General features: G+C 37.2%; 1 protein-coding gene across 3 annotated transcripts in view; it reads right to left on the reverse strand.

Moving 5' to 3' along the window:
* DIAPH2 (diaphanous related formin 2) overlaps positions 1 to 23,029 on the reverse strand; it is a 262,348-nt gene that overhangs the window by 140,452 nt on the left and 98,867 nt on the right. For all 3 annotated transcript variants that reach the window (XM_087941081.1, XM_087941079.1, XM_087941082.1), the window contains 5 exons: positions 22,865 to 22,966; positions 21,888 to 21,982; positions 18,437 to 18,538; positions 13,391 to 13,630; positions 7,264 to 7,393 (listed from right to left, as the gene is read on the reverse strand). In XM_087941081.1, coding sequence (XP_087797207.1) covers positions 7,264 to 7,393; positions 13,391 to 13,630; positions 18,437 to 18,538; positions 21,888 to 21,982; positions 22,865 to 22,966 — 669 coding nt within the window. The remainder of the gene's footprint in view (positions 1 to 7,263; positions 7,394 to 13,390; positions 13,631 to 18,436; positions 18,539 to 21,887; positions 21,983 to 22,864; positions 22,967 to 23,029) is intronic.

A 23,029-nucleotide genomic window follows, 5' to 3' on the forward strand; every position in this document is an offset into this window, starting at 1 on the left:
GGTGAATTCTGTCTTGTAGAGGAATACATAGTTTGAATGGATGCTTCGGTATGAAGGAAGGACGCTGGGTTTTCTTCCAACTTAACTGAGCCATTGTGCACAGATAGGTGTCTAAAAATATGCGCATGTATGTTCTAGAGATGCAAAAACGGCACTTCCAACTAATCAGTTTAGGAAGACCACACCTGGAAAACTGTAACCAATTTTGGTCACCATACTACAAAAAAGGTGTTGAGACTTTGGAAAAAAGTTCAGAAAAGAGCAACTAAGTTGATCAAAGGCCTGGAAACTAAATCATAAGAAGAACAGCTGCGGGTTTTGGGTTTGGCGAGTCTAGAGAAAAGAAGTGCTAGGGGACATGAGAGCACTTTTTTTCAGTATTTGAGAGGCTGCCATAAAGAAGAGCGGGTCAAATTATTCTCCAAAGCACCAGAGGGCAGGACAAGAAACAATGGTTGGGAATTAATCAAAGAGAGAAACAACCTGGAATTTTCCCTCTCTAATCACAGTTTGTGTGGCGCACTAATGTGGCTCTCCTATGTTCTCTGAAAGACAGAAGGTGACAAGCAAGAAGACATTAACACAAATGATATGAAACCAATTTATTAACACCTGAACGTCAGTGTTTCTGAATTAGAAGAAGAGGAAAGTCAAGTAAAGCACAGAATAAAGGGCATTTCACATCCCCACACTAAAAGTGAGTTAATAAGTATTAAGCAAAGTGACTTTTTAAACATCTTCAAGCAAAACGGGGTTCACAGTTCACAAATGTGAATGGGATTCACAGTTCACATATACATACCCGTTCAGCTATTGGTGTTTTTTTTTAATCACCATCTTACTCTATACTCACATTAATTACTTCTTCATATAGCATGGGTTTCGGCTCATAAGACATATCTAACCTTGCTTCAAAATCTCTTACAATTCCATATTCCTAGTTCACCGATCCAGTGCATTTTATCTAGGTTAAGCTATAAAACACTCTGCTGTATTACAGGAAGCCTTAAAATGAGGTTTGGGTGTTGTCCCTACAGTACTAATGAAATGTTCATGAAACAAATTTTGTTTTATATTTCTGAGTTGTTTTAGTTTGCATTTTCAAGAGGACATCTTCCCTGAATCAAGAAAAATAATGAGAGGCCCAGTGCATTCTGATTAGAAAGATTGTTAAAAGGAATCTGCATTAGAACTAACAATGTAAAACTAAAGAGGATAATATTGTTTCACAACATTTTAATTAGCACTTCAGGAGTTGCATGGTCTCCCTCCTCCTCAAATGTCAAAGTTCTTCCTCTTACACTACTCATTAATATAGCAGAGGAAAAACAGAGCACTCAAGTTCAAAAAGTTGTAGTTTAATAGAGGTTCCTTTTTTTTTTTAAGTATCATGGATCTTTTCAATACAAGGCATGAAACGTCTGGATGAACCGGAATCAACACCGTAACAAGACAACAATTTCCAAAGGTTCCAGGTTGACTGTTTAAACATGAATGCAATCCAGATTGTTTTCATTTCATGAGTGCTTTGCAAGAATCGTAAACTAGAGGAAGATTTGCTTTCAGTTTATCACTCCCTCCGTAATGTGTAAGTCAGATAATTGATTTGCATTTAACTATATTGCAGAATAGTGAAATTTAGTTTTGGGCTATTGTGAGTATCACCAAGTCTCTCTGTGTGTGTGCTTGCTGTTAAACAAGCAAGCAAACAAACAATCAAAAATTGTTCTGGATATTTTTATTTAATAACAATAGCACTTAGACTTACATGCCGCTTTACAGTGCTTTACAGCCCTCTCTAAGTGGTTTACCCCTGTTACCCCTTTTACTTCCTTTTACCCATCTCGGAAGGATGGAAGGCTGAGTCAACCTTGAGCCTGGTGGGATTTTGAACTGCCAAACTGCAGGCAGCCAGCAGTCAGCAGAAGGAGCCTGCAGTACTGCCCTCTAACCACTGCGCGACCGAGGCTCATAAAATAGAACCCCCCAAAGAAAATGGGCAAGGATGGGTTCATCTCAAGAATCCAAAGAAAGACTACAAACCCAGAATACCAGAATAACAGAGTTGGAAGGGACCTTGGAGGTCTTCTAGTCCAATCCCCTGCTCAAGCAGGAAACCCTAAACTATTTTAGACAAGTGCTCGTCCAATCTCTTCTTAAAAACTTCCAGTGTTGGAGCATCCACAAGTTTTGGAGGCAAGTCCAGAGAACAATTGTTCTTACTGTGAGGAAATTTCTGATTAGTTCTATGTTGGTTCTCTCCTTGATTATTTTCCATCCATTGCTTCTTGACCTAACTTCATATGCTTTGAAGAACAAGTAGACCCCCCTTTTCTTTGTGGCAGCTCCTTAGATTTTGACTGCTATCATGTTACCCCTATTCCTTCTTATCATTAAACTAGACATACTCAACAGTTTTTGGCAGTGGTAATAGAATAGAGATGTAGGGGTTGATTGGCTTTGATGAATGGTATCTCTACATCCAACCTGAGCAGAGTCATTAATCTAAAAACACAGATTCCAGTCTCCTTTTGGATGAACTAAATTCCTTGATTTTGTAATCCTAATTGAGGGAGTTAGGAAGTTGAGAATGCCGCGAAAATGTCCTCAGCCAATGCACATGGACAGCCTAGATAAATACAGAAGTGCCAGAAACAGTCTTAGTGAGGGGGAAAAAAAGAAAGGAAGGAGAATAAGGAGAAGGTCATGGAATATAGTTATTTCAGAAGTTGTAGAAAGCTGTACCACAAAAATTACCACAATCTGACAATCAAGACAAGTGGAAGAACAAAACCGATCTATCCATTCAACACTTGGAAATGAAGGCAATTGAGAAGCTAACTGAATACAGGAATGGATGGCTATGTAAACAACGAAAAAGATAGATATGAGACATACAGTGCTTCAGAATGTTATTTAAATCTATAGAGCTTGTTGAATCCATCTTCAGCTTGGGAGTAATAGGTTAATCACAATCTACAAAATATACGCTGGTATAAGAATTGTCTTCAAAATCTGCAAGTATTCTACAAAGAGGAGAGGAGAGGAGAGGAGAGGAGAGGAGAGGAGAGGAGAGGGACTAAGAAACTAAATTTTAGTAATTTCAACAATGTATGTATGGTTTTCTCTCACACAGAAGGATCAATATAAATTGAGAAATAAAAATCCAATTATGGAATCTGACTTAGGAGCTCTTTATCATGATTTCTTTGTATGTATTGCCCACTCTGTCTCAGCAACACAGTTAATCAGCTTTGAATTATCTACAACAGAGCATTTTTTTTTAGCTAGTCAATACTAATAGCTCAAAAGTTGAGCCTGAACAAACACCATACAGTTTTGTGCTGGCAATAAGGAACCCCAAAATATCCATTCATACTTTCCCCATGGATTTCTGTGGATCATTCTCTACTGATTATAAGTTCTTTTCCTGAACCTTTTGCATTTGAATATATTAATGACACCACCACCACCACCCAATAATTCTGGAAGTTAATTTGTATTGAGTATTTGGGGTGGAGGAAAGAACCTGTGCTAGGGTTTTTATCATCTTTCCTTTACAGTACAAAAGATAAAAAGAATATCAACATATTTAAAGATGTAAATTGCATTAGGAAAAAAAAAAACAAGTTCTCTTTTGATGTTTCTCCTAATTTAAACTATCACGTTATTGATTGCAACCAATTGTGTAATTCCACAAGCACACCGCAATTACTGCTTGGTAAATCCTTTTTTTCATCCCTGCAAAAGTGTGACATCCAATATTCTGATTTCCCCTGTGCAAGTCACTAAATGATTCCTTGTGATTTCATTACACTGATGTCTGCTTATGGTGGCTGTACGTTAATCAATTTTTGTGCACCTACATGTGGAATAATTCCAACACTTCATGGCTGCATTATTAAGCCCTGAGCATGTTTTTTTAATCATCATTAGGATAACTCTAAGACTTCCTATTGTCTTCAAGAATATCTTAGGACCATCATTTCTATCAAAAAGGCTTAAAGGAAATAACTTCTCAGCATATATCTCCCAGAGGTAGGTATTGTAGTTCTTCAGTATAATCTAAAGAATTGTGAGGCATCTAGAAGAGATCAAAATGTATTACCGCTGAAGCTTTTATGAATATCAAGATTGTGATTCAACTCTGCTTTTGGGAATGATGTATCTGTCAACCAAAGACAGAACATTTTATCTTGTTTTCATTTGTTTTCAGAATGCTCTTTCCAGAAAAATTCACTTTTATCTTTTCAAGCAGGTATCATAATATTCCCTGGCTTAAAAAAAAAAATAAGCCTAGAGCTTAATTTTCTATGCTTTAGGCTATTATTGATTGCATTTTTATTTATTGCTTGTAATATTTGTCTTTTGTTATGCATTTGATTTTATTTACTGTGGATTCTATAATGCTCTGATCCAATGGCTCTCTGATTGACTTACATTTCCTTCTGCGATAAAAGGTTAAAAATATTATATAATGAAACAAAAATGTATAATAATAGTAATAATAATAATAGCACCTAAAGAAGAAAGTAGTTGAGGTATAAAGGCAATTTATCTTAGATCTTTCATGTATATTTGATTGCTCATAAAAATCACTGGCATGTATCCTTATGATGTTATACTTTAAATGAGTTATATAATACCAGAATTAAGACAAAGGAGATTTGAACACCTGGAAGTTACATTATATTCATGGGGTCTTTGTCTGCCTGAACATCTTCATTTTATAATATTCTTTTTTTTAAAAAAAGCTTCTTTTTGAGATAAAGACAGCTACCAATACTTATATGGGTACATCTATATATTTTGGGGGGAAATACAGAAATGGCATACTCTAAATTGAGACATTCTGTTTGTCACTGTTCCAATGTTTCACAGATCTTATTTTGCTTATCTTTTTGTCATCAGCAGCTACACCTAACCAAGGGCAACATGAAACTACAATTATGGGAATCCTTTGAAAAATAAGATTTATTTTTTTTAAAAAAAAATACTAATTTGAAGACAAGGATTTGCCATACTTAAACCACTATGGATTATTAAATGTGAATGCCAACTATTAAGATTTGAGTTGAAGTTGCAAAGCATGCAATAATTTCCACTGCTTATCAAAAAGTATGGTCCTGGGAAATGTAGGATGTGTGTGTGTGCGTGTGTGTGTGTGTGTGTGTGTGTGTGTTTAATTTAAGAGTTTGTTGAATAGATCCAAAAATTTCATGAATGGATGGATGGGTGGGTGGATGGATAGATGGACAATAGGGAAAAAAAAAACTTATGCAACTCAACTTGAAATAAATTCAAAATCTTAAGGGACATAGGATTTTGGATTCTTAAGTCTTTCTCGCTTTTATTGGTGCAGCGGTTTTAATTAAATTTTACCAACCCCTTTGGTTTAATACCTTGAGGTAACCTTTTTACACTTCAGAGGTTTTCGATGAAACTGCCAAATGTACCTCGTAAGATAGTAATGTTTGTATGTGTGTGTCTTAAAAATAGCTTACATGTTTATATATTATATTAAAGAAAAGATAATCTTTGATCACTATACACCAAATATTTCATGCCTGAACTCTGCTATAATTTACACCTGGATGATGGAACATCTAGTTACGAGAACATTTTCTCTAATACTGACCCCCTACAATTCAGATCCAAAACTTTCCTGAAGAATAATTAGCAAAAGCACCAGCACTGTGGTGAAAATTCATAAAAGCTATGCAAAGTTCTGCAACAGGGAATCGACCATCTGTTTCTAATTACATAAGTGATGGCAAACACTGTTAAATTCATTACATTTAATTGATAAGACCCACATTTAACCTAATCTGAATTTAATTTAGAAACCACCTTCATATTTTATCCATGTGTGCCTATAGATTCGAGGGCCAGAATGTTCTGATATCAAAAATTTGGGCTAGTAGAGTTATAGACATCATTGTCAAGGCAAATTTTGTGGCTTTGTTCCTTTGGAATCATAAGATTCATTTATATGGACTACATATTTATTACAACCTCTTTTGCATTTTGCAAAGCCTTTCTTTTTTCCTCAAAATGTGGATGGATGGACAATTGGACAGGTTTTTAATTTCTTTTTTTCCCCCAAGGTGAGACATACCTGTAATTTTGCTAACGCTCTGGTTTTAATAATTCAATCAGATGAGAAAAACAGGACAGCATCATTGCGCATAAAGATAAGAAACTACATTTTTGAGATTGTTAACACATTGAAAGGTGACTTATCTGTGCTTAAAAGCACTTTGCTGTAACTTTTTATGCCTGCAGCTCTCAAATATTTTGGTCTCAGAACCACTTTAGATTTTTAAAAATGATTCAAGGACCTTCAAAGAGCTTGGCTTATCTAGGTCATATCTATCAATATTTACTGGTTTAATGCCAATGGAGCAGTGGTGGGATTCAAAATTTTTTACAACCGGTTCTGTAGGCGTGGCTTGATGGATGTGGCGTGGCTTGGTGGGTGTGGCTTGGTAAGCGTGGCAAGGGAAGGATACTGTAAAATCTCCATTCCCTCCCCACTCCGGGGGAGGGGGGGTTTACTGCAAAATCCCCATTTCCTCTCCACCCCACTAACCTGCTTTCCAGCTCTGTTCTTCTGTGCAGGGCAACCAAAGAAGACCCAGCCAATCATCTGGGGCTCAATGAGAGGCAGACAATAGGTGGGGGAGGGACCAGTCAGAGGAGTTATTTGCCGGTTCTCCAAACTACTCAAAATTTCCACTACTGGTTCTCCAGAACTGGTAAGGACCTGCTGAATACTACCTCTGCCATGGAGATTCTCAGTCATCCAGATCATGGTGGTCCCCAAAAGGTAACTGGACTTCCTTTGTTTTCCTTGAAGACGTTTTAATTCTCATGCAGAATTGAAGAAGCTTCTTGAATGGGAAGTGAAACTTCTTCAAGCAAAACAAAGGAAGTTCAGTTGCCTTTTCAAAAACCACCTTTGGTTTCAAAAGTAAAACCAAGAATTTGTTTATTTCACTTTGCAGAACTCTGAAAGGTTTTGAGGATTCCTAGTGCCCCAGGCCACACTCCGAGAACCACCATTGTATCCTCTTACGATACTTAATTCCATAGTAAAGCAAATTACTTGGTTTCTAGAAAAAGCTAGAAAAAGAACTGTCGATTAGCATTACCCATCTTTACAATTTCCATGGTCCCACAAGGAAGAAATTAAACGTTCAAAAGACCTGCCCACATGTTAGCAGATCAAAAATCCACCCCATGTTTTATCTTTTTATCTACCTTTGCTTGCACTTTCTACATGTTCAAGTTCATCGGGGAATTTTAGGATGTCTTGATATTTCTCTTCACAAATATCAGCCAGGAAATGCAGCAGGGTTGTTTTTTGATCAGTTGATTTTGTGTCTCTAATCTGAAAAAAAATGGAAGAAAGAAGAAAGAGGTTGAAACATGATTTCTTGGGACTTGGCTTCAAGAAAGCTTTTTCAATATACGTTCTTGGATTCGCTTGCAAAGATAAGTTAATTGCATTTCTGAGTTAACACCACTATGAAATGTGGGCTTCAAATATTATTTTTAAAGAACCCTTATATTAGATATTGTTTTTTTTTAAAGCAGGCAGCTTTTAGCAGTTTATAATTTTAGTTATAACGCTCATTGTTAGCTCTGTGAAATAAAGAAGTGCTCCAATGGAAGGAAAATAACATCTATTTTGTTGTTTTATATGACTTTCTCCTGAAATTCTGTCTGACTATATGTGGGGTGGATGATATATATGACTGTGGATGGTTCTAGAGTTATATATGCATATATATAAACACACACACGCACACACACACACACAATTATCAGGATTTGTTGTTTGTTTTAGTTGAGCAAGGACATGACCAGGCAAACATAATACAGATATTATAAGTTATGCCAATATTCATTTCTTAGCAACCAACTAGAATCTGCCTTCTTGTAACCATTTTCTATATCCTGGATTTGGGAATAAAGAAATTGTGGCTTTCTTCTCTCTGTCATTGTTCTGACCCACGCCCTTTTCTAACAAATCAAACACAGTCCAAAGAGAACAGAAACCTTGTAATGCTTTTGCAAAATAATTAGCTTTGATAAGCACAAGCCTTGCCAAACTGTGCGAGACTTGCCAAAAGATAACAGTCAAGAAATAATTTGCAATATAAGAATCTTCAAATACAAACTCAGGATTCTGGAATGACCATGTGGCTGGGATTTCAAAACGTCTTTGCCTTCTGCAAAGAAGGTTAGTTTCACAGCTGGCTTTTATCTTCTTGAAGGAGGGGCCATTACCTTGCAGTCTTACTGCCAAGTCGCCCGTGCTGTTGTAGTTGCTCTTTCCTATGAGCAATCCTTTGCACATGTGCACTTGGCACAGGCTCCTCGGGAACTTCCTCATCGCTGCTGCCAGCCCCCACAATCTCTGAAGGCAGCAGTCCACTCCCTAATGGTCCTGGCCCCTCATCGGATTCCTCGCTCTCCTCAGCCATCTGCACCTGCTGCCGGCTAACCACAAGTCATCCCTTTAGTTCAGGGGTGTCAAACACAAGGCCCACGGGCCAGATTTGGCCCACAGTTTGCTTAGATATAGCCAGCGGGGCCGCCCTGGAAACAGCAAAGGACTGACCCCGCAGTGCATCTGCCAGAGAGCTCAGGAGGGGCTCCTGCACTCCATTTTCACTGGCAGAGGGTTGCAGGAGGCCATCACAACATCCAACTTCTTTTTTTAATATGTGCTGTCATCAAAAGAAGCATCCTCTGCACAAATCTCAGTTTCTTTGTACTAAATGTTTCTATTCTATTCTTGCCAGACACTATTTGTAAGGGCTGTTCATACAGTTGCATCATAGATTTATTCAAGCCTTTACAAAATAATCTGATTAATTAAAATTCAACACCAAACTGGTGCTAGATAAGGGTTAGCGGCAATTCGGGAGGGGCTGGACTTGGAGCACTTGTGGAAATGCAACGGTTCTAATGCATTCTGATGACATGCTTAACTCCACCCCTCAGCTCTGCCTGCTTTTCTTATTCTATCCTTATCCTTACCTATTCCATTCCATTCCAATCCAATCCAATCCTATCCTAGTCTACTCTCTATTCTCTACTCTGCATTTTACTGTATTCTCTATTCTCCTCTTTCCTCTCTTATTCCTATTCCTAGTCTATTTCCTTATTCTATTCTAATTCCCTATCCTATCCTATCCCATCCTATTTTTTTTTGTTATCTACCAGAATCGTATTTTTCTTTGCCCATCTCTGTGTACTTTGTTAAATAAGCACTTAAGCACTCCCCATACCTTTTCAAACCATTAATAAAAATGCTGAAGAGCTCTAGACCTAGGGCTGAACCTATCTGCACTCTATTCAACATTTCATTTCAGGCTGATGAGAATTTGCTATAAATATTATATGACTTTTGTTTTAAATGAGATGTGAATCCACTAAATAGACGTGACAACCAGCCCAAATTTAACTTACTAATCAGAATGTCTGCTGCATTTTGCATTGTTCGAATAGCAACAATTGTGAAAATGCTAAACAACCTCCAATCAATTTATAGACGCAAAACTTTGAAAGCTACCACAACGATGTGGTAATCTCCTGACTACTAATGAGGCTGTGGGTTTATTCAAATACATTTTTTTTCCTGAATCATAGTTGTATAAATATTAACAGTTCAATGAATCAACAATCATGAATGCTTCAGTGCATATATCAAAACTACTACTTCTGCCTGCCAGCCTTGATGCAGTCCATGAATTCTAATGGAAGTCTCTTTTATTTAAGCAAAATTAAGTCCTGCAATTCTCTGCCAAGGGTTGCTTACAAATTTCTGGTTTCCACACGCTGCAATATAACATCCGGATAGATAATGCATTTTTAAGGATTTGCAATCAACATAAAGATATTAGTTTTGCAGATAGAATCAGACACATTTAACGCATAGCTTCCAAGATGTGTTTTTTTTTTTTTTTCCTATATCTGTCGCTGAAAAGTTATTTTTCCCAGTGATTCGGGATCAAAAGTGCCCAGGGCTAGATTTGCACAAATCAACAGCACTGTTGCTGATTATATCAAGATAGTTGACAGTTGATAGGGGAGCTTCAACGCAGTCCTCTCAATTAAAAGGGGTAAGGATACCATCTGTTGCTTCTAGGAGATCGCTTCCCAATAAGGAAAGCTGAGATTAAACTCTCAGTGTACAAAACGAATCTCTTAACTTTTTCTTCAAACTGACATGGGAACATAGTTATTATGCCCCTTGCATTCTAGTATAACCCCATTCCTAGTTAGGTTGCCCTTTCAAAACCAGCAACCTGGTTTGAAACTCAAATTACAGTACTTCAGACCAGTCATGGATTGCAAATGGGATTTTACTTAGTGTTATAGATCACAATAGCAATAGCACTTAGATTTATATACTGCTTAGCGGGGCTTTACAGCCTTCTCTTAAGCCGTTTACAGAGTCAGCCTATTTCCCCCAGCAATCTGGGTCCTCCTTTTACTCACCTTGGAAGGATGGAAGGGTGAGTCAACCTTGAGCCTGGTGGGATTCGAACTGCCAAATTGCAGGCAGCCAACAGTCAGCAGACGTAACCTCAGTACTATACTCTAACCCAGAAGTCCACAAGCTTTAAGACTTGTGGACTTCAATTCCCATAATTCCTCCTCCAGTCATGTTAGCTCAGGAATTCTGGGAGTTGAAGTCCACAAGTCTTAAATTTCCAAGTTTGAAGACCTTTGCTCTAACCACTGTACTACCACGGCTCATTTAAATAAAGGTAAAGTCATGTCCAGTTGTGTTCAACTCTAGGCATTGGGGCTTCTTGGTTAGCCAAGGGAGCTGACATTGTCCAAAGACATTTCCATGGTCATGCGGCCAACATGACTGTACACCAAGGCACACGGGACGTTGCTACATTCCCACCAAAGTGATACCTATTTATCTACTCGCATTCGCATGGTTTCAATACTGCTGGGTGAGCAGGAGCATTGTGTGGTGCTCAAGGCTCAAACCCGGGCTGACAGCTTTTCAGCTGACAATCCCAGCATTCTTAGCTGTTGAGCCAACACACTTCCCTTTGTAAAAAAATAAGGCAAAAAATAACACAAAATGCAAGTCTATTCATGACCTAGTAAAAGCTACTCTACCACAAACATCTTTATTTTAGTACTGTATGTTTACAGTTCGCCTCGACAGTCATAACTACAACCTGTATTTACAACCCACAATTTCCAACCGTATATTAGTAGCATAATGCTTTTCTTTAAATTTGACATTTAGAGTCAGCTGTACATCTCTTTTTATTGTAGTGATTATGAACTGTGACTTTTTAATTGCCCTTATTAGAAGTTATACTTGATAAATAAAACAATGTGAATATACAATACAAGAACGGATTAGCCTTAAAATAATACAACCATCTTTCTCATCTCATTTTTTCCAGAGAACTATGATCTTGGCCTCCCTCATTAACACAACTAGAGTAATAGTGGATAAAAGTAGCATCATAACCAGACTCAGATCTAGATATATTTTAGTTTCTATTTATTAACGATGTTCTCATATAATTATCTGTTTTCAACTCTACAAGGACATTAAAGTATACATTAAAACAAAACAAAATACATGCTGCAATTCAGTACAGTTATAATCAAACTGTAAAATATATAAACAAGTTACCTCAAATATCCTCAATTTTCAGGGTTATTCTGAGACAAGGATATTATTTCTTATTCCTACTCACTTTAACAGAACTATTATAGGTCTAATTTTCCAGCAGAATGTATAGCTCGACAAAAAGAGAGAGATACATCCACTTAGCTACTTCAGACATCTGAGATCTTACAGAAACTAGTCTTTAAAGATTTCAGAGCCAGGAAAGGAAGGCACTTATAAAATAGAATAAAAAGAGGCAAAACTAAAGACAATCTTCCTAATTCATTAATAAGAAACAGTGACTGATGTGGAGGGTACATCCATGTTATAAATTTATTTCTTGATTAAAGTGATGTTCATTATAGATTAACTTTGGCACAAATTTATTTATTTTTCTTTAATACTAGTGATTGAACACCAGAGAGAGAGAAACTACAAAAGCTGGAATTTGACGCTTGGGCCAAACAGCTTGAGAGTCTCATTCAAATCCACACAAATGCTTATTGTACATTTTCTAAGGACTTAGTTGTAATTGCAATTTCTGATAGCACCACCACAGCAAAGCCATCCCAAATACATTTTAAACTACTCTATCAACATTGCAATAGTTATCTCCTTGGATGCCTGGCATGCTACATTTAGAGAAATGCACTCAGTAATTCACGCAGTATTAATTATGGACGGGCGGGCCTATAAATCAGGTTAATCCATGCTAGAATCATCTCTGTGTCCGGATATACAAAAGATTTAAATGGCAACTTTTTCATAACATGCTCTTTCAAATGCTACTTTAATCTCCTCCTTCCCCCCCCAAAAAACAGGTCTGCTGCTGTTGCTATACCTTTTCACTTTGCATTAATGCTATTATTTACTGTGCTGTAGCCGCTAAGGAAGATATTATTTCGTTCCCAATTCTGTTGGATAATGGTGAGTGAAATTAAGCTGTCCTTTGGATTAAACCTCACATTCTCATTCCCCCACATTGGATTCAAAAGACTTATCACTGTTCTCTCCCCCCGCCGCCTTCATACACACAAGCAAACAGGTCTGGGATTTACACGAAGAAGCACATAAACTACAAATGCTGAGTTTGCAACATTAATTCAGCGCCAGAAAAATACACATAGATGGCTGATGCTTCATTTAATGTCTTTATAAACACAGTAAGTAAATTTTACAAACCCAGTGTAGATTTCTCCAACATGGAGCAAACTCAGACAGAATCATGTTGCAAGTAACTTCAGTAGCAACTCAGGAACTCAAAAACAGACACCAGTTTCACTTTAGTTCAGCAGGCAAGCATTATACACAGCAGAGGAGAGAAGCAGTTTCACTTTTAATAGACAGACTCTGAGCTCAACATAGCTGTAGGGCTTAATATAGAGCCACACCTAAGCTACTTTAGTTTCAGTTTCCAAATGTTTTTTCATTGGCTGACTTATTATGCTATGCCTATTCATTGCGGGACCTGGTTACCATGCTCTGTTCCAGTTCATGAATATACTCTGATAAAACATCCATGGTAGTTAAGTAGTTTATCTATCTATCATTTAAGTATCTATCACCTGTTCCTCAGTACTTGTTACTATGGGTAGGACTTGGGAAGTAGAAGCAACATTCCAGTTTAAAAGGATGTTTTATAAACACATGCACACAGAGAAAATGGGTGGAGAAAAAAAATGTACTGGCACTTGAAAAATGTATTTTTATACCGTTTACACTCACCTTGCAAAGAAAACTAATATTAAAACCCAGCGATTGGGCATTTCTTGAGCCGGAATTCATGTAGTTCCCAATCATTAGCACAAGTTCTAAAAGCCTACTGAAGCTTTCACTCTTCTTCAGCTCCTCACATGCGATCGTGACAGCCATGATGCCTGGCTTGATGTTGTTGATGTGCTCTTCAAACGTGAGCTTGAAAAGGATCCCGTTGAGACGAGGCTGCAGCAGTTTCACTGAGCTCATCTGGAAAGGAAGAGGAGGAATGGGTGGGGAAAAAATAAGTTGCTTCAGACAATGAAATAGATGAATAGCAACATTTCTAGGGTTTTTTTTTTCCACGCTCATAGGAATGTACAACTTATCTAAATTAAGTACTTGTTGGTTGGTTAGTTGGCTGCCTGGCTGGTAGGGTGATTGGTTGATTTTTCAACCTAAGGAAAATAAAATTTGTTCCCAGGCTTAATTAATTAATTTCATGGACAGAAAAACACATGGGAGGGAGGGGGGGAAGGATGGAGATAGAGAGAGCGGGGGAGAGAGATGGAGATGGAGAGAAGGAGGGGGGGAGAGGGAGGGGGGAGGGAGAAAGAGGGGTGGGTAGGGAGGAAGATGGAAATTTTGGATCCTGGCAACTTGAATGAGTAAATACTTGAAGTTTTCTAGCCAGCAAGAAGTAGTTGAAAAATTTTTTTCTAGGACCAAAGAGAAAAACTGGCCCAAGGTAACCTAGTTGGCTTTGGTCTCTTCTTTCTAGCTTGGTGACTTTAGCCACTGCTCCCATCACTACCCCATACTTATTTGTTCATTCATTCACTATCAAGTACTATTGACCTCACCCCCTTCCTTAGCAGCCTGTAGCATAAGCGCACCAATTGTGCCTACCATCCCTGTCCTATTGTTTTTTTTCTTATCAAATCTATCTCATGTATTCAAAACTATATTTATTCTTATACCTGTATCTTGTAAGCAATTACCAAATCAAATAGATACTAAAAAAATAGGTAGTCCTTTATGCTTAGTTTACTGTTTGTTTTAGTTTGCAAAGAAGTCAGCTCATCAACAACATAAATAACTTAAGTAACCAAGAAACAAAACAAAACAATTTGACTGAAAATGATGACAGTTGTCAGATCTGAATCTATGTTGCATTTCATAAGGGTTAGATTCTGGTTTTATGATTCACTATGTAAAGTGCCCACAGATACTGAATGCAGTTGCATAATCTGTAAAGGTTTAGACATATTATGAAGTCACTGTGCATCAAAACACCACCAAGGAAATTTCATTTTTCAACCTGATCATATTAAAAAGAGGTGGCAACAATAAAAGCTGTTACAACTACAGACCGTCCGACAGATTTATGATTTTGGTACTTAAAGCATTTCCAATTTTTTTTTTTTTTCCTTCTTTGAGCACCTAAAATAATCAGACTCTTTCACCCTCTTTCAAGAGGGTTATCTTTCTGTCATCCTGAAGGTCAAATGGTATTCTTAAAAGGAGTTAAATCCATAATTCATGTCAGACAGAGAAAAGTTAATTCCTCTAAATTGTATTCAAATCCAATCATGCATCTACATGCTTGGAAAGCTGGCTTGTAATATTTAAGAACTAAATACATTTTTTGCTTAATATTTTTTTCTGATCTTCCAATAAAGATTAAGGATGGAGCAGGGAAGAAAAAAGGGAGTGAATTAGAACAGTATAGTGAGAACTGAAGAAATAATAAATATGATTAACATTATTGTACTTGAGATATGCATGTGGTAATTTAATTGTATATTTGTTGTTAGTGTTTTCTTTAGATTGCCATGTGAAATTCATAAAATATGTCAGGAAGTGCTTATTAAATACTAAATTATTTCTTTGTTTCTGAGAAATCCCAAATAAGAAACATTAAAGCATCAACATCAAAACTATAAACAGTTTTGAACATGTCAATTTTCATATTTGAAAGTTAAGATATCACTATAGCAACTTTTGTTTTCTATCATTCAATTTCATCTTCCTCAAAATCACTGCAAAACTTTTTTTTATTATTACACTAGGATACAATTCCAAACGCTGTACCTAATTTGAAGATATAATTCATCTTAATGTTTCATCTAAATGAAAATGTGATGCTCCAATTTTCATGCACAAATAAGAATATTAAGCTAATTAGACTATTATAATAAGTCACCTAATTAGAAAGTGTGATTTTTCTAAATGAATTTTAAACATCTAATTTTGACCTTTATTAGGTTTGATGGGTATATTGATTATCCAATTAAAGCCTTATATTAATCATTAACTTACCTAATGTGTATATGCAAATAGGTGCATGCATTCTGAAGAAAGAAAACAACCTCTCACCTTCAGATACGAATTGCAAGCAACCTATACTTTTTAAACACCAGAGCTCGGGTCATTATAAGCAGGGGTCCTTTTAGCAATGATGTGGTTTTTTTAACTGCAGCCTGAATAAGAGGAATCTATAAAAATGATTAGATTTTATAAGCAGCATAGGATATTTGAAGGGTGTATTTGAATAGTGATCCTCTGATTCCATCATTTAACAAGACTCTCTAACAAACAGCACATTGTATATGTATATGTATGGGAAAAGTTGATTTTCAATTAAAATGTGGAGTTAGATGTCTTGCACATCTCAGTGACTTAGTTAAAAGCTGTCAGGCTAAGGCCAAAAATAATGTAGAAGCATCCAGACAAAATTCAGTTCTTTATTCGCGTACATACAACAGACAGAATCTTGCCAGACTAAACTCTTCTCTTATCCAAATGGATATGTATGGGAGGTTCTAGGGAGTGGCTATCCTTACACTTTTCCAGCTATGGGCTAGGTTGTCAATTATCTGCCCCCTCCCCACTTTTTTTCCAGTCTCTAACCAAAGTCTAAATTAAGATAATTCTTCTTCAAAGAATACAAAATGTGGCAAAATAAGATTAGAAATGATTCTGGAAGGTTTAGTTATCATGAATGTATTTGGATCCACATAAGCAAACAGGTTATGAGATTGAAAACATCATCTGAGCAGAGGCTTAAGACTGGAATTAAGCTTCAGACCCAAGAGGTTAAATGGTAATAAAAAAGGCAGAGAAGGTGGGTCAAAGACATATTGAAAAGACAAAAAATAGCATCCTTTAGCTCCTAATCACTTTCCACTCACATTCCTGTTCTGTGATCCATAAACAGGTGAATCTTTCCTAAGTCCAGCAGAATTCTTTGTAATACATAAAACAGTAATAAAAATGTAATTTGTGTGTAAGCTGTGGATTTGCAGATAAGTAGAACAACTGTCAGAGATTAATACTCCCTCCCAAAATAAGGCCTCAACACTATGTGAATAACTTATGAATTCCCTATGAGTTTCAACATGGCAAAATTCTCTCATGGATGTCGACTATTATTTTGGATAATAAACAGCAGTTCACCATGTAAGGTGTTGTTTTGCTTTAATCTCCTGTGATTATATGGGATGAACTCTGAAAAATTTACTCAGCCTGGACCATCTTGGAATCCAAAGAGACCAAAAAGAAGCTTAAATGACAAGTGTGAGAAAATATGGTGATTCTGTTTTAAAGAAAGAGACATTCACATGTTTTGATGGAGCCCTAAGGGAAGATAAACATACAAAAGAAACGAAGGCTTCTGACAGTATAACAAAAAGAAAACCAGAGGAGCTGCAATCAACACCTATAAAACTGTTAATATAGAAATGTAGTTCAAATTGAGTGATATCATTTTTCCCCCTTGCCTAAACTGTACCTCATAGTGTTCCTTGAAGCAATATTTTAGCTTTGATGAAAACTCTAATATTTAGTTTAGAGGAATGTACTAAATAAAAATATCAAAGTAACTTCGTATTTTGTCACATTGTTCTGGCCCCTTTTTTGTTCCCCAAGAATTTTATAGAAGTATTAATGGATTAAAATATTTATATGCTCGCAGGCCATTCAGCAGCGAAGTTGAAAAAAAGATATTCCAACTATCTTTAATTCTACAATTAATCACGCCAACTGACCAGCGATTAGGGATCCAGCTAGGGGACAACATCTAGCTAACCTTGGATCATCATGACAAATAAGGTCAGGCATGATCAGAAGTGGTATTCAGCAGGTTCTGAACACTTCTGGAGAACCAGTAGCGGATTTTTTTTTAAAAAAAATAAATTTTATTTTTAGACAAACATACACAAACACAACATAAAAACATAAAGCCATCTTCCAATTATGTACATACAATGTGTCAGTTGGTTACATTTTCTTTGTGCATCCTCTCCATAGTCCTCACTTACAATTACTTGTATATATTCTCATATTATCAATCAAATATTTCTAAATACATTATTATCATTGTTAATCATTCATTTGACTGTACTATTGTTCCTTCATGTAATACGAGATATTCCATATTTTTTCAATTGATTTATATTATAACAATTCATATTATTATCCTAAATCCACCCAATAATAATACATCTTTATATTATATTGTATATAATTCTATTCTCCATATATTGTAAAATTCTACATATTTCATTACCTTATTTTATTTTCTAACCATTGATAGAATAGATCCCAAACCTTATAAAATTGTTTATCTTCTTGTTCTCTAATTTCAAACGGAAATTTTGAGTAGTTCAGAGAACCGGCAAATCCCACCTCTGACTGGCCCCACCCCAGCTGATTGCCTGGGTATTCTTTGGTTGCCCTGCACAGGAGAATGGAGCTGGAAAGCAGGTTGGTGGGGTGGGGAGGGAATGGGATTTTGCAGTAACCTTCCCCCAGGAGTGGGGTGGGAATGGGGATTTTGCAGTACCCTTCCTCTGCCACGGCCACCAAGCCACGCCCACAGAACTGGTAGTAAAAAAAAAATTGCATCCCACCACTGGGCATGATTAAGAATTTAACTAGAGCATAAGTAGAATAAGAATTTTTATGGAGAGGAGGGAAAGGGAGGACAGGAAAAGCAGGAGAAGGAGAAAGAGAAGGAGGAGAAGGAGAAGGAGAAGGAGGAGAAAAGAGGAGAGAAGACATAATCCAACTTACCACAACTCCAAACTGTTCTGACTCACAGAGATCCTCATATTCATTCTTCAGTTCAGCTAAGGCATTAAGTTCTTTTTGTTCAGGGAGATTTTTAACCAAGTTCTAGTGTGAGAAACAGAAATGAGGGATTACTGCTCTTCTCTCTCTTGGAAGGGAAGACGATTAGAGGTCTTCAAGCTGTCCCAAGCATGTTTCTCTGAGCATATAATGGTGTCCAATAGTATGAAAAAGTGATTTGCGGTAGTTAAAAGACTGTCCCTCTTTAATGTCCGAAACTTGCAAAATGCATTATAACTTCAAAGGATTGTTTTGATATCCATTGAGCAATTACTTTTTTCACGAAAAGCCGATTCCTCCCTCCCTTAATTCACAGGCAGGCAATCCCCAGATATTCACTGTTTGGGAATTATTTCATTCACCACCCGTTCAATATACTGAAAACATTTCTGCAGAATTTTTAGCAAAAGGTTGTGTATATCCTGGCTCCAAATATAATGAGGTGATAGTGTAACCTTGAAATACGAGCCGGTGATTTATTACTATATATTCATAAACAGCGACCATTCCACTCGTGAGCGTGAAAGAGGGGCTTTACATTTCCTATTCAGCCCTTCTGAAAAACGGTTCAATAATGCTGTATATCAAAACAATTGCAAATTATACACCAGGCATCCTTTATTCCAGATTCTGGAACCATCGCTGATCAATTTTTTCTCCAGGCAGCCCTTGTTGCTATTGTGATTGTTATGCCAAATGTGTTAACTAAGGTAATGACAGGAGGCTCACTTGGGGTATATTTTGGAAGACTTGGATGATGAAATAATTCTTCTGACCAAGGCTTCCCAAGACCGTAATTAAGCACACGCTTAGTTAAAACAACTTGTTTTATTTCAACGCTGGGAATTATGTTCATTCCCAGCCTGTAATGAGTCCCAAACAGTCCCTCGAGGTAAGAACCCACCTTTCTCTCCTTTGAATTGCTGCCAACAATTAAAATGCCAAATGAATTATAAAAAACCAACCAAAGTACAAAATCCACACAGAGCTTCAAGGTTTAATCCAAACAGAGCAAATGTTGTTGCTTCCTGCAAAGGTTTCTGTCCCTTTGCACCTCCTTTATGTCTTATGGGAGGGGCCAATCACCTCCAAACCTTACTCCTGAGTCGCACCTTTTGTCTTAACTGCTCTTGCCTTTTGGCAGCTCTGTGCACACGCACACTGGGAACAGGCTCCCCTTGTTCCTTGGCCGCACTGCTGCCAGACTCCAGAGGCTCCGGAGTCAGCATCCCACTCCCAAATGGTCCTGGCCCCATCTCTGCATCGGATGCAGGATCCTTGTCCGAGTCCTCTCCAGACTCCCTGACTGGTCCCTTTCCCACTGTCCAATTCCACTGCCATCTGCACAGGCTTCCAGCAAACCACAACAACAACCTTAAATTATGGCTTCTTCAGAAAGATTCTGAAAGCAAAAAATCTTAAAAGCGCTAATGGCAGGGTGGTTAGAATGCAGTATTGCAGGGTAAATTCTGCCCACTGCCAGCAGTTCGATCCTGACAGAGTTTGACATCCCTGATTTAGTGACTACTTGATGTTGACAACAACACTGAAAAAAGGAACGTAAATGACTGTGTAAAGAGACGTGATGACTGTGTTTTATATTTACAACCATTGCAGCAACTCCATGTACAACTCCGTGCTCAAAATCCAGATGCATCTAACTGAGTCATATTTATGAACGCTGCTGTGTCCCAACGCGACGTGATTCCCATTTGCCACTTTTTGATGAGCAAACTCCGTGGGGAAGCCAGATTCACTTTACAACCATGTTACTAACTTAACAACTACAGCGAGGCAAGGCTCAGTTAACAATTGTCTCACTTAACAACAAAAATGGTGGTCATTAAATCAAGGACTATCTATAATCAACCTTAGATGGAATCAAGAGTGCTTGAGTTCAATTGTTATGTTCCAGAGCTGGTTCCTTGCTTCCATTCATAAAAATGGATGAAAATGTCTTTAGAGCAGTGAGGAAAAAGGAAAACTACAGCTTTCAAAATTTGAAATCAGCATTACAAGGTGGATTGTCTGTGCACTGTTTTCAGGTCTTATTCCATACAGTACAAGAGCCTGATATAGCTCAGCACCTTCATAGTTATATTACAGTTAAACATTTTACCCCCCAAAAAACCCACCCTCTTTTTGAGTAGGACCTACACATCCAACTAGAGAAAGTCAAAAGAAGATATTTGTGACAGTATTGAGAAAACGTTGTGTTTAATCTCTCATGCTTTATATATCTCTAATTTTGCAGCACATCAGCACAGCGATGTTAAAAACTGCCCATTAAAACAGAACCGAGACATCACTTAAACTGCTTTTCACATTTCTGCAATAATTTAACAGAAACTTTTATTTTCTGAAAATGTTAATTGCACACTTAAAGGTTAGTTAAGTGAAAATATTGAAATAGGTGCCCTTTCTTGCATTCAAAAATACCACCTTTCCTTCCTGTCTCAAAACAACTCATTACATTATACCGTTCTAGGACCCACTCTGTGGGTTTTCATTATTAAACCTATCATAACAAATAGAGATGAGCTCTTTCACAAATTCAAATGAAAGCCTTGTTTCCAATTCAGAGTAATTTCTAACAGACTCTGAATAGGTATATGGAACAACTGTCTGCTTATTATGTTTTTATTATTATTATATGAAGCATTGGACTATTCCATAAAATAGAGATGTCAAACTCGATTTCACTAAGGGCTGCATCAGGGTTGTGTTTGACCTTGGGAGGGCAGGGTGGGTGTGGCCAAGGGTGGGTATGGCCAGCTCGACGTCAGTTGTGTCGGGGGCACTTGTGGTGGCTGTGGCCCTCCCGAGGCCATCGCTGGCAGAGGCATCGTGGGCCAGTCCCTTGCTGTTTTTTAGGCGGCCCCACAGGCCAGATCTAAGCACTCCATGGGCCAGATCCAGTCCTGGGATCTTGGATTTGATACCCTTGCCGTAAAAGATGAAGCTACTACATGGTTGTCTGTTTCTGATTCTTGTTATCTGTAATCCCAAGTCTTCTAGATATGCTGAAGCGAAATTCACACCAACTACAATACTGAGATGACACAAATAATTAGATTGTTACGATACGCTAAACAGCATTTTTAAATTATTGTGAATCAACATGCATATTTGTAAATGTGGTCCTATTGTTTCCTGCTGGGAACATCTGATCTATCTGGATCAGCTGGATTTCTCCCACTCCACTTTAAGGATTATCTTCACTGGAGGTTTTCAGCATATTACTTTGGTCATAAATCAGAATTTTAAACATCCCTCCCCCTTTCAAGGCATATAATTTTGACATTTGACGCAAGCTCCACAACCAACTTGAGATGTCCACAGACTTTCATAAAAGAGTTAAATTTTATTCAAAGAAAATGGCATAGTAACTTACCTGAATTAATGCTTCACTTAGTTTTGCTTCATCTACTTCTAATATAATCTGTTTTATTTCTTCATAAGGCATGCGGAAAGATCCCAGGAAAATAGCTGAAATGACACACCATCAAAATTTGAGAAAGGGCATTAAATGCATATATCTCAACCATTTTATGGTGAAAAGTATGGTTTTTATCAAGAACTCTTAATCCAAAGACAGGTTTCTACCTATTTTATGCATTCTAGTGTGTTGCATAAAATAAAACACCATTTTATACAATGAAGTTGTAAAAATGTAACTTAGAAATGTAGGCAACATGGTACAAGTCTGGGGACAGATATATAATCTGCAAAAATACTGTGTGTGTGTGTGTGTGTGTGTGTGTCTGTGTATGTCTGTCTGTGTCTATGTCTATGTGTGACACCTTGGTACTCAACTGGTTTTAAATTCATCCAACACATTTTGACGTTTGTTTCGATACTCATTGTTTGTTTAGTAGTCCACAGTAGACTTGCTGTATTATTTCTTACGGGAACAAAAATTGTTTGGTACTAATCATTTTTGGTACTCATCACATCTTCTGGAACCAATTAAAGATGAGTACCAAGGTATCACTGTGTGTGTGTGTGTGTGTGTGTGTGTGTGTGTGTGTAATCTTAATGCAGATAAGTTCTAATGCTTTAATTCTCAGATTTATGAAAGAAAACACAACCATCAAACTGAACCCAGGTCCTAATGAAGGGGCAACCATATATATGCTAGTCAAAACAGAGCTTTGTTACATATCTATTGTTATCCATTTCTGCTGAAGAAATGATTTCTCCACACAGTACTGCTAATGAAAACAAGGGCCGAGAAGACAATATAGTCAATTCCTATAATAGTTTACCTCTAAATATCGAACAATAAATCTATTCTTTATATTATTTTTGAAAACGCTGGAGAAAAATAAAGCTCAAATGAGCCCTGGATAAAATGAATATATTACATACACAAATTTTGGGCAGTCTTCCCATCCAATATTCTTAATTCTTTCACTTTCTTCTTGGGCATTATTATCTTATTTTCCTCCACATTCTCCACTGTCTTTTTCCCTACAAAAGAAAAAGCAAAAGAAAGCAATGTCCTTGATTATTTACATTCACAGAAACCTTTAA

The sequence above is a fragment of the Pseudonaja textilis genome, chromosome 12, assembly GCF_049901715.1.
Source record: "Pseudonaja textilis isolate UNSWEBS1 chromosome 12, rPseTex1.2, whole genome shotgun sequence".
Lineage (NCBI taxonomy): Eukaryota > Metazoa > Chordata > Lepidosauria > Squamata > Elapidae > Pseudonaja > Pseudonaja textilis.